This window comes from Beta vulgaris, chromosome 4 (assembly GCF_026745355.1).
Source record: "Beta vulgaris subsp. vulgaris cultivar EL10 chromosome 4, EL10.2, whole genome shotgun sequence".
In the NCBI taxonomy this organism is placed as follows: Eukaryota; Viridiplantae; Streptophyta; class Magnoliopsida; order Caryophyllales; family Amaranthaceae; genus Beta; species Beta vulgaris.
Window position 1 is genome coordinate 33,056,444 of NC_079205.1, and position 16,557 is coordinate 33,073,000.

Genomic DNA, 16,557 nt, shown 5'->3' on the forward strand with positions numbered 1-16,557 from the left:
AGTCTCCCAAAGTTAGTCTCACCTTTGCCAGGAGAGACGCTCTTCGTCTACCTGGATGTGTCCGAACACGCCCTTAGCGCGGTCCTCGTGGCCGAGCGAGAAAATAACCAGCACCCGGTATACTTCATAAGTCACGCATAAAGAGTTAACTCCAAAAATACAGAGTATTACAGGAAGAGTGATCAACAAATTTCCCTTTGGTTTGGATACAGTTCTTCTCCTCAATCTTAATATGAGAAACTAATTCCTGAAGAGTAAAGTCTCTTTGTTTGTGTTTCAAGGAATGAACAAAATTATCCCAAGAAGGAGGTAATTTTTCAAGTAAACAGTTGGCTTGGAAAAGTTCAGAAATATCCATACCCTCAACCACAATATCAGAACATACAATCTCATACTCATGAATTTGATCCAAAATAGACATACCATCAGACATCATAAACTTCAACCAACGACTAAAGACATATTTCTTAATCCCAAAATCATCAGTACCATACTTAGCATCCTAATATCCTTAGCATTTTTTGACTTATTGTAACTCATGTAAAGGGTAGAAGTCATATAATGCAGTAACATCCCACAACAAGTCTTATTGTCTTTCACAAAATCCGTAACAGAATTCTCAGGAGCAACATCAACAAATAAATAATAATCTACCCGAATTTGACCCAAGGAAAATTTCATCTTATTAGACCACATCTTATAATTTTTTCCATCAAACAATTCTAACATATACATATCAGGGACAAAGGGATTGGTAATAGGGACAACATTAAAAATACATACACCATCATCAGGAATTTCACAGCCATTGTTCCGAATAAAACAAATAAAAAAATTTCAACTTTAGAATGTAGGAACGTAAACTGATAACAAATTGAATAAACTTATCTGAAAACCGTGGTGTGAAATAATCACTGCCCTAAAGTTGACTTTGCCTCGCAATAACACAGGGAATCAAAACAATCAACCTCCAGGGGTACACGACTTCTACCTTTCCGGTGTTGACAGAAAAGTTGATTGAGAATGCTCTTGAATATTGCCCAGAAAGGATGAAAATGGAAGAGAAGAGGAAGATATATTTCTGTGTTGATGTGCGCTCATTGAATACCAGAACACTGATAATCATAGAAGTGGAAAAACAAACTTGATCAGATCATGGCTGAAAACATGGAATAAAACGGTCAGTAAATGGGGAAGTTAATGGCAGCATACCAGGAGAGAAATTAAGGAAATTGGTCACTTAAGAGAAAAATTAGGGAAAAACTGTAACTTAAGACTGATTAAAAGACAGTCATTAAATGTTGACAAATAATTGACCTAGAAAGATAGTTAAGTATATTTCCCAAGACCCTGGCCCGGACCAGGCGGGCGACGCGCACGTGTGGTAACTATACATCACCACATACCTACTAGAAGTCTCATCGTTACTTAACTCAAAGGGTAGAGGAAGAGTAATAGTTATAAACCTTATTCTTCCCTTCTATTCTTCCAATGTACAAAAGGCAAAAAACTTTTCATATTCTTTTGAAGCAAAACTTAACGGGTGTTTGTTTAGGGGGATTAGGGGGGTGGGAATGGGATATTATATCCCTATGGGTAGATATCCCATGTTTGTTTGAGGGGATATCTAAATTCCCATGTGAAGGGGAATGGGATTAAAACCCCTCTTATCCCACCAAAATAAGACATGGGGGGAGCAAGTATTAGGGAGGGGATTATTTTTGGTTATGTTAAAAGACAAATTTACCCTTCATTAAAATATACTTCACTAATATTGCTTGCTCTTCTTTTGCTATCCTTCATTAAAATGGGTAAATTTGTAATTTAGCAATATATTCCCTACTTAATCCCACTAACATACCAAACAAGGGATTGGGATATATTTAATAAATTCCCACCTTCTACTATAAACTCCAACATAATCGATCATAAATGAATCTCAAATCATCAAAATCAAGTTAATTAGTCATTACAAAATACAGCGTGACCTAAAAAAATATAGCTCAATCCAACAAGACCCGAACTAAATCCAATCCGAATACCCCAATTTCACATGAGGTAGTTGAGTACGGGTATGCGTTTATCACGAGTTCACGACTCTATGCCGCTATGACTATGAGTTCCCTTTACGGACAAAAGTCAATATTGGGTAGTCGGTACCCTGTCACTTCCTTCATAGTTCCAAAAATCTGTAGTGTGATATCTTTTAATTTTTGGTACAACCGAAATGAGTAGTGCTCTAATGTCTCAATTACATTTCAGCAGCAGCACCAGCTGCTGCTTGAATCTAAATTCAACGCATCGAAATCTCCCCAAATTTGTATCAACAACGAGCCAAGTTGCTAGTTTTCGTTTCTCAACCAGAAAATTTAGCAACACTCTTTGCTTTGCTGTTGACAATTTAAAGGGAAACGAGCAACTTTCAAGTAAAGTTGATGTCAGCTCAGCTGTTGAAGCTAGACCCAGTATGGATTCTTTTTTTTCATTTTTGGTCTTTGTTTGGTTAATGTTTTTGTAAATTAGCCCACTTTATTGTTATATTTGGTGCATATATTAATCCTGAATTTTATTAAACTGGGGTCTCATTTTCGACGGGCGGTTCTTTATGACGGTTCATGTTAGCCGATCCCAAATCATCTCGGGACTAAGGCTTCATCGGTGTTGTTGTTGTTGTTGTTGTTGTTGTTGTTGTTCTTGTTGTTGTTCTTGTTGTTGGGGGATAATTTGCTTGATGTGATTTGATGTGTATGAGATTTTGAGAATCTCTTGGTGGTTGTTCAAGTAGTATTAGTGTTATTGACTATAAATTGATGGAAAATAGAAGATTTGAATCTACTGAATGTAAATGGCCCCCTACTGAATCATATTGGTCTGATATTCCATGTATTAGGACCTATTGTTCAGCATATACCTCTTCTGTAGTTTGTTGAAAGCTTGAAAAATGACTTGCATCTCGAAAATTTGTAGTACATTGTAAATTGTAGATGATTCAGCTGCTCATTTGTGAATTTGGGAATCTTGCTAGCTGCTGCCCATTTTTATCTTGTGAACAAAGGAGAAATTGTGGGTTTAATTCCTTGGCTTTCTTAGTTTTCGGGGATGCTTACATCATGTACTTCTATCATGCTGAGTTGCTGACTTTCCTTAAAATTTAAGTTTGCCCATACCCCTAAATCTGGCGAATAACTAAAGCACTTGAGGATCACTGTTGCCAGCTTCTACTGAATATATTAGGGGTTGGAGTGAGAGCTGGTTTTGTTAGGTTACATAGCAACTTATTCGATATTTCAGGTATTTGCTTTTTGGGTATATATTCTTAGGAAGGTTTCCCCTAAAACTTAGGGAATTTAACTCATGTGTTCATGCGTCTCGATGCTTAAACTGTAAAACATAAGCAAACTCCACTTTAGTTGCTTCTAGTGGGTGAGTGATATGAAAGGGATTGCAAGTTGGTTCTTTACTTTTTATGGTAACTTTACCTTATTCTATTAGGCATAGATTGTGGATAAATAAGTTAGATAAGTTTCCATAAGTATTAAGCACCTAATCCAAACTTTCAAAAGCTGAAAGTTGTAATTTTGAAGTTTGCTTTTTCTAGTGGGTTTACTATATAAACAATGGGAGTTAACAGAATTATTGAGGGGAATACTATGGTGCCCTAAGCCTCTCACAGTTGGCGTATTATGGGTATCATATATTATTAATCACCTACTTGAGCCTGTACATAGGTTTTTCAAGTCAAAACTCAGAAAATTCAAATTAATCTAGGTTAGTGCTAGATACTCAGATTGGACACAAGGTTAAGCAAGCAACTAAGGGTATGAGTGTAAAACTAATCTCACATTTGAGAGGTGAGTCTCTCCGAATACTACCTTACTGAATAATGCTCTCAATGCCTTTCCATTACAACCTACCCTTCTACTTATACTACTGAGCTACTGCTCTACCCCCTCTTACTACAAGCCACGTATTATTCTCTGCCCTGCTAAATCTGCCACCTAAAGAATAGTACTAGAAATAACAGAATATTCTTATCCCAATCATTTATCATTGCCTCATCATTTCCTGCTGTCATCAAGCTCGCTGAGTGAGCACATTACCCTTTTCTGGCATATGTAATTGTAATGGACAGTAGCTAACAAGAACCAACACAAGAACTCAGGCAAGCAAATATAGAAAGAAAAGAGAATTTTACTGTAAGGAAAACTCAAATACAAAAGATAGAAAGCTTTCGAGTATCCTTTAGAACTCCCACTACAACTAAGTTTCTCCAATACTTTTCATGCCTTTGTTATTCTATCACACGCCTAATTATACTTCTAGCTTGTACTATTTCTCTCTATAAATATCCTCCTGTCCCTAATTCTTTTGCCACCTGCTCTGCCATATTCAGCCCACTACCAGGTACTGCTCACGATGAGCTGTCATTTCCCAATCATTCCCAAATTATTGCTGCTGTCCTCATGTGGAGACTTGCTGAATTTCCTCTCTTGCCTTTCAGATGGCGCCTGGTGTAGGTGAACTTAATTGGGGGCCTAGATTCTGTTACAGTAATCAATATATCTCCTGGGTGGTATCTTGCAGTTACTTAGTGAGTTTTTATTTATCTATTTATTCAACTACATACTATCTTAATTAACAATTTAATAGAAAAATCATGACTCAGTAGTTAATTAAATTATGGTCTAAATTGTAGCCATCACACATTGTCTTCCAACTTTGAGAGCGCATGAGAGCTTCAACACGATTTCCCATGTACCACATTCTCTAATTCTATGTTACAGAAAGACAATATACTATCCTTAGTATTTTAGAGGTGATGGTGAGGTGTGGTTCATTGAATATCACTTATCCTTTTTTCTATTGCAACAATTGAGTTTTCACGTTTGCCAATGAACAATTTCAACTATTAATATATTTAATTTTTTTAGTAAAAATATACAAATTTGAAACTTTGAGAGTATATATCGAGACGAATCTAACAAGACCCCGCATGACTGTATTTTTCCTTACGTAAAAATGACAATAAACAGCTAAAGGGTGGTGAGTGAATAGTGTAAAAATCCCATTGTTGCAATTAAAAAAGAGCGAAGGAAGTATGTGCCAAGGGTAGAAGATATTGTTACTAGAAATGGCCACTTTTCATTTGAATCATTAAATTGGGTCATAATTCATTCTAGAGTATTTTTGATAGTTTGACTTGTAGCCTTTATGGATCAAACTTATAAACTTTTTACCATTGTTGTCCATCAAATATAGTAAGTTACAATTAGAAAATTTACAGTTCATAATGACGTAGTTGAACCATTTATTTGTACTTCCAAAAATAATTTACAAAATGTTGAAATAATTCAAGTGAAAAACATTGGGTAAAAATACATCTTGGATAAAAAGTCAACAATGACAGTATTGTCTCTATTGTCAGTTTCTCATAATGCATTACTACTTTTTAAGCCTTTTAGGGTACGTATATTTCACTACTATCTTTATGTAATTATAGTTCATCTTATTTTAACCTGCCTTCTCTTTCATAGAGGATTCTCCAGAGATGGCCTTTCTGCTAGTTTTCCCTGTTACCCTGTCATTGCTAGTCCATATGCCATTGAAGTTGATAAGTTTTGTGCTCATTAAGTTTCATGCTTCCTAAATCTGATTTTTGGCTAATGGCTCAGGTCAACCTGAGGAAGTTGGTCAAGAAGGTGGACAAGGTTTCCTCTACAATTTGCTTTATCCTAGCAAAGATCTTCTCCCTGATGACAAAGAGATGACTATTTTTGATCATCTAGAGGAGTTACGGCAGAGAATCTATGTCTCTGTTTTGGCACTTGGAGCCACTATGCTGGGATGCTTTGCTTTTTCAAAGGAATTGATATTACTACTTGAAGCTCCTGTAAAAGAGCAAGGTGTTCGTTTTCTCCAACTAGCACCTGGCGAGTTTTTCTTCACTACTTTAAAGGTTAGAATGACCTGTTGCCTTTAAAGTGGAGCATTTAATCCTTAACTCCTTTGAGATTATGGATTTATCTATCACGGTGTCACCACTTGATGGTTTAGGATCATACTTCATATTGCTTGCATGCCTCTAGAGGAAATATCATGTATGAAAATAGAGAAAAACCAAACCCAGTATCTATTAGATGATGTGTTTTATAAGAACCATATGGCGCTCCTTGATTGCTTGTTCTGTTGTTTATAAGTTTATATAAGACGATATAATTATTTTTGTTCTGATTGTTCCAAACAACAACAATTCAGTGTTTGGCCAACAAAATTTACGAGTTTGCGTCTCTCGCTGGGTGTCTTTTTAGAGTTTCTGTTGACATATATATATGAGTCTTTAGTAGGGCAATTATAAAAGCATTTCTTTAAGGGATCTACTGGCGGAGAGAGTTCTCTAGAAGTTGATGGGTGGAAGAGGACTTACTTTTCAGTAGGAGGTCGTATTTTATGATGCGAGGTGTGATAGAAGGGAAGAGGGGGCATTAGATAGGATAGGAGCTACTCTGCAGCGCTAAGGAGGAACATATAAACATCTCCTTGGCAAGGAAATCATTATGGTGATCCCTCTTGTATCGAACTCCTTATGTCTTATGGTGAGGACTCGAACTCCTTCGATTTCATGCAAATTTGTATCCTACTCCACTCTTTTTATGTTACCCGAATGACAAGCATCGTAGTTGACACAAGACGTCATGGACTCTAGTATGAAAATTTGTATCCTACTCAAAGCCAAATGTGTGATTATGAGAGAGGGAAAGCGACGTGTTTTTGCATGCCATATATTTGGTTATTTTACTTTGATTTCATGACCTAATTACTTTTGATCTATTGTTTACATTAAAATAGTCATGGGTCTAAATATCAGTCAATTGACTGAAAGCTAAGTGACAATCATTAGAGCTTGGCAAACTTAAAGTGAGGCAAAAATGATGGTGGACATGCTAATTGAAGAGAGAGGAGCTTAGATATGAGTCTTTGTCTACAAATGCAAAGGAAAAGAAAGAAAAGGAGAGACATGAAAATGGAAATCCTTTGTTTGGTCTATACATGGTGGAAATAGTTTTCCCAAGGATGAGAACTAAGTGTCTCAAGGATGGAAAACAGTTTCCTTTCTAAAGAATAGACTGTCCCATCTTCCTCTCCTCCTTATCTTCCTCTTTCTTTTCTCCCCTCCGTTCTCTGGGCACCATTTTCAATTTACCTTTTCACTCGACTTTCCTTGTAAAGAACCAAACAAAGGAAAACTAATTCGTAGATGTGTTTTCCATTGGCAAATGGTGTTTCACATTGAAAATGTTTTATATCCAACCAAACAAAGCCTTTAACTGAAACTCTAAGGGGCTTTTATTCACTCATGAGACTCAAAATCTTCTATTGCAATTCTGTTTCTCCCTGATCTCCCTCTCCCTCTCCCTCTCTCTCTTTTCTTGACTTGGTTAATTCGTTAAAATTGTTTAATAGTTTCATTGAGGCTGCCCACAGTTTTGAGCAAGAAGATAGTGACCAAATTGATCAGGATGAAAAGGATGGAGATTTAGAGAGTCACTAGTTGTTGCCCCCGGACGAAGCCTCGGGTCATTGCGTATAATTAGCTCATTATTTTTAACGAAATCAATTGAATTACATACCCCCATATCAACATATACATTTAGATTACACGTGACGACCTCCAATACTTCATAACTTTCTATTAGTATTGAGTATAGGGTTCATAATAAATTAATTGCTATACCATTCACTTTTCGCAAAATGGGTCACTCTTTTGAGTCAAAATGAGTCATTTTTAAACAAAGAATAATTGTTTATCTTAAATGAATCACTTGTATGAAAGGTAACTTTTTGTATGAAATAAATCGCTCCTACATAAGTTTATAAAGTGTCTATATATTTAAGACAAATAGTAATTTGCTGCAAAAACTCGTATCATACAATGGATCAATCTTTCAAATAGTTGATTCGACACGACAGAGCTTGTAATATCGTTTTTCAAGTCATAAAGGCACTTCCATTTTCATTCCTACCTATAATTGAGTGAAAATAACAACAATATATTTTCTCAAATTTCTCCTTCAGATAGATAATACTGTGTTTTTTATTTTGTGAAAGGGTGGGCCCATTAGAAATTTCATAATGCAGCAAAGTTAATTTGATATTTTATTATCACTATTATGGTAAACGGAAAACTTAATAGGTACTATAACTTGTAACACGAGGATATATTAATATATTACTCATTTACTTGATAGGTCAATTAAATTAGGAGTCCAATTTGTGTGTCAACTTAAGAAGCATAATTACTTTTACATTCAATAAAAATATTAATATGAGCTTGTAGATTAGTTGGTTAGCCTATTTATATCTCATAGGCGAGGTTGTGGGTTCGAGTCTTAACACACACATTTTTATACTTCCTCCGTTTCAATTTAGTTGCGACACTTTTAAAATCACGGACTCCTAGGCAATTTTTGGAGAGGAGAGAGATAGAGAAAGAAAATAAAAGAGTCTCATGTGATAGGAGAGAGATAGATAGAAGTTATTATCCAAAATAGAAGTGTCACAACTAAATTAAAACTTCCTGAAATAAAAAGTGTCACAACTAAATTGAAACGGAGGAAGTAATTTAATTTGTCCCAATTGCTTGAGAGGGGGAGAACATGTGGCAGCATGGTCTTTGTTTGCTTTGGGTTTTAGATGTATATATAGATTTGCAGAAGGGCTATTTTGATGACCTGATGTCTGATTTTTTTTAAAAAAATCTTATAATTTTTTTTTTTACATTTACAATTGTGACAAAATAGATTCAAGGGGGAAATGTTCGTATTATAATTAACCCAAAAGGGGTATTTATAGTACATCATATAAAACCTAACTGAAGTAGAACTATGAAAACATATCTTAAACTAAATATAATACTAACAAATGTTATCTCTAAATAAATACTTCTAGATAGATATGTCTAGGTAGACACTTCTCGATAGATATATCCTAAATCTATCCTAACAGAAGAGATTAAAATTCACTATCTTCATTCGGTTGCAAGAAGAGAAGATAATGGCAAACTTTTTGAGTGTACGTTTTACATTGCTCAAGACATCTTCAGTTAAATTCAACAACTGTCAGCTTAGGAATTTTTTTAACATTTCTTTTTCCCGATTCTTGTGACAAAATTAGCTTTTATTTAGTTGAGTTTGGATTTTGTTTAGATCTTGTGAGTGACAAATATTTTTTGGTTAGCATATGAGATTATTTGAAAGTAGACTATTTTACTATTGGGTCATTCAATAATATGGGTAAATGACAGCTTTAGATATGATCTCACATAAGAGAGTGCTAGCCCCTGAACACAATTAATAATCGTAAATTTGCAATTATCTTATTTTAATTGGATCATCATCTTGTTAGAACGTGATGCTCGTGCATCACATGGCTCACCCATAGTAGGCTGAGGGGGATGCATATTTGTAGCCTTATCCATATAATAGTAGCGAAGCTCTTTCCAGTGCACCTTTAACTTTAAAAATGCAGTGACCGTCCACTACTTTATTAAAAGGTAGAAGCTTAGATAGTTCATTTAGCCATTTTGATATGGTTAGAAAGATATTTTGGGGGGCCTTAAGCTTCTAATCGTGGCAATTAGAGTTGACAGTTTTGAAAAAAAAGTCTAATTATAATAATAATCGGGTGTTCTATTGGTTGTTGAAGTATGCTGGGAGTTTGGTGATGCTATTAATCTTTGGTAGGAACTTGGTTCTGAAGGTAGTTTAATGATTAGCAGAAGCAAATGGACAGGGTTAAGGGTAATAGAAACTCAAACTTCCATGGCTGGAGAGATGGATGATGAAGTCGTAGAAAGTTGCAATGATATTTTGTCAACAATGTCTTGCAGACCAGATTATCTTGGAAAGATTTTACCTGAGAAGGTCAAGTTTCAACAGAATAGGCACTCTGATAAGATTTGTTGCAGGTTTGTAGATAAGAAATCAGCCTGGTAGTGTATTAGAGTTGAACTTGAACACCGTGTTACTTGCAACTGGATATGGAAACACTAATACTAAACGATTACCTCCGGCTGATTACAGTATTTTAGAAAATTTCTTGTCTTCTTAATAATAGTAAGCCAATTATGAGTTGAGCTCTCCCTTGGACTGTGAAAGCGGTGTGAAAGAGGTAGGGCTACCTTGCCTTAAGAGCTTCCCCAGTTACTGAGTTTCTGATTTTTTTGTAAGCAATTATGGAAATTTTTCTTTCAACTGAACGTGTTTCCCTATGCATTATGTCGGCAATTTTTTGACCTATCCTATAATCATGCTTCGAAACTTTCACGAGCTTCCAATTCTATACTAGAAAAGGGCTTTTGAAACGAAGTAATTGGATTGCTGTCCTTGGACTGACACCTAACCTAAGATTCCGTAACGAGTAGATACTTCTGCTTTTTCATTCCGGGGTTCCCATGTATCTTTGGACAGAAGCTTTTCATACCAACTGCTGATTCTGGACAAGTCTTTCTTCATATTTGAGCATAAGTGTTTATCACTCATAGGTTTCCTTCTATGAACTGGATCTGGATCTCTGTTCAGTTATACAGTTGCTTGCCCTGTGTAATTCAACCCTTTCTTTTAGGTCATGAAAGACCTGTTGAGTAATAAAAAGTCCTGCTCCCCCCGTTCGCCAAATGCATGCCCACAATGCTACAGCTATGAATGCCTCACTGTTTGGAGAATAAGAAGCTGTAAGGAAATTATATGAAAGATCCCATTTAACTGTTGTATGTGTGGAGCCCTTCTTAGAGACTTAGAATCTCTGTTGAACCTTGTTTACCTTGTTCTTCTGCTGATACATGCTGCTGAATGTTAATATTTAATAACATTCAGCTTGTTATGAAGCCTACTAAGTCCTAACCTGTTTGATAATTAAGGGTGCGTTCTCCTCCACCTTAATTTTTCCTGAACTTATCTAAAGTAGACTAATCTAAACTTATTAGAAGTTATTGAAACTAATTGGAACTCATTAAAAAATTTGGAACTTTTTGCTTATTGAAGTAAAAATTTATTGGAACTTAGCTGAACTTATTAGACCTGAAACTTTTATCGTTTTAAGGTGAAAGGAACGCACCCAAATCTGAATCATGCTTAGACTTGCTTGACTATTGACAATATTTTCTGTGTGCTTCAGGTTGCTGGATATTGTGGTCTTCTTCTAGGGAGCCCAGTGATTCTATATGAGATCATCGCATTTGTTCTTCCTGGTCTTACTAGGGCGGAAAGAAGATTTCTAGGACCTATTGTCTTGGGCTCCTCTGTGCTATTCTATGCTGGTCTTACCTTCTCCTATTTCGTTCTCACCCCAGCAGCACTGAACTTCTTTGTGACATATGCAGAAGGGGCTGTTGAATCAATTTGGTCTATTGATCAATATTTTGAATTTGTGCTGGTACTCATGTTCAGCACTGGGATTTCTTTCCAGGTAATCTTCTGGGTTTATGCTTCAGATAGAGTTGTATTTAGAATTGTCAGCATGCATTATGTACTGTATTAGCATATTAGGAAGATTTTCAGATTGGACATTATATCTATTAAACTTTAGACCCTTTCCATGACAATTTTATTTAAACCTGCTGTTGATTTCATTGCTTTTGTTGCACACAAACACAAACATCCAGTGATACGCAAGTATGGAGTTTGCCAGCAATACTTTGTTGGAAGCAGCTAAAGAAAACCCTAAACCTTACAAAACTCTGGTTCCAAATAAAATTAGAAACTGGAAATGGGTTTTGGTCAAGAAGACGGGGAAATAGCGAAATTACTGTTTTCCAATTTTTAAGCAAACATTATCATGCTGTCTAGTACGTACGTGACTGTCCAACTTTGAGACTTACCTTTAGTGGAAGGAAATAATTTACATTTATACCTTAATGCCACATTTTGTGTACTTGGAGTTTTGTGTGACATGATGATTAACCTTGGAAGGAATGTGTCAGTGTTCAACTACTATATACCTTGTTTTCTTAGTTGATGGATATTGGACAATAAAACATGCCTTGTTTACTGAGATAAGTTGCTCTGTTGGATGCATTATTTTGCATAATAGCGAGTAGGAACTAGAAAAGAAATAAGTGAAGATGATATCTTAGGTGGTTCAAGCACGAATAGGGAAGGCAGCTTGATGCCTACTGTCTAGAAAAGATGTCAATTCATGATCAAGTGAAGAAAGCACAAGCGTGGGCGAAAATCTTTGAAATGATCAAGTGATAAGAGATGGTGGTGAATATGAATTTCAAATTAAAGATCACCAACAGTAGACTTTCATACCCTTTGTGGTGCTCTAAAATCTTCATTGCATATGTCGGCCACAGGGTTCTTATTGTAGCTTTTCTTGAATTCTTCCTTTCTCATTCTAGTCCATGTGTTCTTTTCTAATTTTGGTTTTGGTTTTGGTTTTCTCTATCTGGGTCTTTTTCCCTACTTTATCTTTGATGGTAATGCACTTATATTTAATTTTCGCAACTGAAGCCTGGTGATGCAACCCCATCTCCAAGTATCCCCAAAATATGTGAGTTTTGTCATGAATTCCATTCACCTGTAGAGATAGTTTTAAAGTGGTAATGGAAGTTTATGAAAAATACTTATAATTAAGGTGGACCAATGTTACAATGGACACTGTTACAGGACTTTCCTTGCAAAGTTACTTATAAACTCATTGCTATAACTGCCTTTTATTAGAATCTACCAAAGAAACCGTTTATAGCCAAAGGGTTGGTTGTTATACAGGTGCATTGTAGATGCAACTAGAAACGTGTTCTCCGGTTACATTTATGTGGGAAGGAGCCATTTATAATCATCTATTGTTAATTACAGGTTCCAGTAATTCAACTTCTGCTGGGACAGACCGGCTTGGTTTCTGGAGATAAAATGCTATCCGTTTGGAGATATGTTGTGGTAGGCGCAGTCGTCGTAGCTGCTGTGGCTACACCATCTACTGATCCTCTCACACAAATGCTTCTAGCAGGGCCACTTCTGGGGCTTTATCTTGGAGGCGCGTGGATGGTAAAGCTCACTGGTGGTTAGTTGCTGAACCAGGCCATATAGAGTGTGAGGTTCTGCTGATGCCTAGTATATAGTAGTTAATTCATCTTTTATTGTATTGATATTTGGTAGGATTAGGAATATCTGTTATATTAGATGCTATACATTTACATGGGTTTTTATAGACTTTAAATTACTTTTCCCAAAGAGTGGAAAAGATTTCTTATTCAACCTAAGGTACCAGAGGAAGAAATGATATATATTTCCTCCATTTTTCAATAAGCGTAACACCGACTAACATTTACCTTATTTGAATATGTTATAATTGCAATCAAGCTCAAAATGACAAGTTATACTTACATTCATTACAAAATTGTCATTATAACTTGATCTAGTTAATGACCTAACATACATTAACATAGGTTTAATGCATCTCCTATATCTACGCCCACCACCACCCTAACACCTATCCTTTCTCTCCCCCTCAAACCCTATCCTCTTTTAATAGCCAAATGTCCTCAATCGCCATTGAATACCATCGTTCCCATCACACGCCACTTGCCATACAACATGGCTCACGACCGCCTCCACCACATCTAGATCACGACAACACCAATTAAGGAGATGCTCCTCTTCCATGCCATGCATAACTTATCTACGTTAAGTGCAGGAATAGTGTGTCAGGCACACATTTCTCTTTTCTTCGTGACAGTTTTTTTCAAAACCCTAATCCTGTTTCTCCTATAAATAACACTGTTTTACCTCATATTTTCCCATAGACTTTACATATTATACAATACAAATATAAACACTTAAAGAACCTCTCAAATTACATTCAAACTTTGTTCAAATATTCAAAGATATTCAATGAAGAATCTTCATTCTTCCTTTTTCTTTGAATCCTCACTCAAATTCTTCCCCCTTTCCAAGGTTAAAGATTGATTCCTCCAACGTTCTTAGAGTTAGACCTAGATGACAAAGGTACAATTCTTGACGGTCAATTTCAATTTTAATTCCTTTTTACTAACCATTTCATTTTCATGATGTAGGAATTGAATTTATAAAAGCATCTTACTAAATATTTGTATGTTCTTCAATGAAGAATCTTCATTCTTCCTTTTTCTTCGAATCCTCACTCAAATTCTTCCCCCTTTCCAAAGCTAAAGATTGATTCCTCCAACGTTCTTAGAGTTAGACCTAGCTAGATGACAAAGGTATAATTCTTGACGGTCAATTTCAATTTTAATTCCTTTTTACTAACCATTTCATTTTCATGATGTAGGAATTGAATTTATAAAAGCATCTTACTAAATATTTGTATGTTCTTCAATGAAGAATCTTCATTCTTCCTTTTTCTTCGAATCCTCACTCAAATTCTTCCCCCTTTCCAAAGCTAAAGATTGATTCCTCCAACGTTCTTAGAGTTAGACCTAGCTAGATGACAAAGGTATAATTCTTGACGGTCAATTTCAATTTTAATTCCTTTTTACTAACCATTTCATTTTCATGATGTAGGAATTGAATTTATAAAAGCATCTTACTAAATATTTGTATGTTCTTCAATGAAGAATCTTCATTCTTCCTTTTTCTTCGAATCCTCACTCAAATTCTTCCCCCTTTCCAAGGCTAAAGATTGATTCCTCCAACGTTCTTAGAGTTAGACCTAGCTAGATGACAAAGGTATAATTCTTGACGGTCAATTTCAATTTTAATTCCTTTTTACTAACCATTTCATTTTCATGATGTAGGAATTGAATTTATAAAAGCATCTTACTAAATATTTGTATGTTCTTCCTAATCTCCTTCTCATAATTATTTGAATGTCTCGAATGCTTTGGATATTCTTATGCCTTTTTAATTACAATTGCATGATCACTACTATTTTATTATTTGCTCCATCAGACATGCAATTTAGTTAAATCACGCCTAATATCATAATTTGGACAACCGATCTAGGAACCTATCAGTCTTGCGACTTAATTAAGTGACGATACAAAAATAGATCTTATATGTTAAAAAAACCAACCTTTAACAAAATTTTCTATTTCTTCAATTAATAGAACTATGTGCATGCAATTTAATATTCCATTGAATAAAATAAGGAAATTCACCCCAAACTTTAAGCTCTTATTTGTTTTGGTTTAATTTTTACTGAAAATTGATTGACAATTTTATTTCGAACCAAAATACATTTAAAAATTGGGTAGGCTAAAACATTATTTTTACACACCTATAACGTCCATATCTATCATTTAGACTATCTCACAATTCTTTAGTTATTGAACTTTCAAGCAAATGATACCTTAGTAGTACTACAACTTTTACCTTTTTAGTGACAACTTTTATATCTTTAGTAGCATAATTACCTTGGTCAGAAGTACTTGTGTTATCTTTAATTGTATATTTCAAAGCATGAGCTTTCATATTCATATGAGCATCTACTTTCCATTCTGAAAATTTGTGTCGTAATAAATTTAGATATTGTTAAGAGTCGTATAACCCACATATAAGTTGAAATCTTCATACCTACAATTTAGACAATTCCACAGTTATTTAGGATCTTAACTAATAGGCCTTTAGTTGTCAAACTTTCATGCGAATGATGTCTTAGTATTGCTACAACTTTTACTACCTTTTCATAGGCAGCTTTTATTTATGTAATAGCATCATTTCCTTGGTCAACAGTGCTTGTGTTATCTTTAATTGTATGTTTCAAACCTTGAGCTTTCAGATTCATTTGAGCATCTACATTTTGTTTCAAAAAAAATTGACTTGTAAAAAGTATAACCCACATGTAAGTCGAAAATATTATCCCACATTAAAAAATAGAGACAATATGACTAACATATAAGATTGGTGGATTACCCATCTTTTACCAATTGGTTTCAGGATGGAACACTGTCGAGCTTGTATATGGTCAAACTCTCCTCCGTCGTGGGCTAATTTTTAGACCAAATGAAATTTAGCATATATTATAATGTCTTTTATGAGATGGTATTCTATTTTAGTTGTATTCATGTAGACATTAATTAAAAATTAGCAAATGGTACAAATAATACATATTATCTACCTTGATTGATATTATTATAAGTCATATGAAAATACGCATTACTAACGTAAATTTTTGAAACATGCTTAAACATAATCATAAGCATATGAGTATTCAATTTTCATAAACTATAATATAGTACTACAATTTCCAACTCATAAAACCCTAAAAATCCATACTTTGATACTTAAAACCTTAGTTTAAACATAATAAATAAATATGAAATTTAATTACTTCATCATATAATTTACATAATCTGAAATTTATGTTTAAATCATCAAACTATAATCTTTAATCATGAAAACATTAAATCAATCCTTAAAAACACAAACTTAATATTACATAAAATAGAGAAGTAAGAAATAAACCAAAGAGAAGAGAGAAGGGAGGAAGACAATGCCGAGGAGGTGCAGCGCTAGCTGTGATCCCCCACAATTTTAAAGAATTTTTATAAATATATTTAAGTATTTATATAGTTATATTTAA

General features: G+C 34.7%; 1 protein-coding gene across 1 annotated transcript; it reads left to right on the forward strand.

Moving 5' to 3' along the window:
• Positions 1-2,111: 2,111 nt before the first annotated feature.
• LOC104907195 (sec-independent protein translocase protein TATC, chloroplastic) lies at positions 2,112-13,304 on the forward strand. Its single transcript, XM_010696089.4, has 4 exons — positions 2,112-2,465; positions 5,673-5,956; positions 11,173-11,463; positions 12,855-13,304. Exons 1-4 carry the CDS (start codon positions 2,228-2,230, stop codon positions 13,062-13,064), a joined length of 1,023 nt encoding a protein of 340 aa, XP_010694391.1. The 5' UTR covers positions 2,112-2,227; the 3' UTR covers positions 13,065-13,304.
• The last annotated feature ends 3,253 nt before the right edge of the window (positions 13,305-16,557 follow it).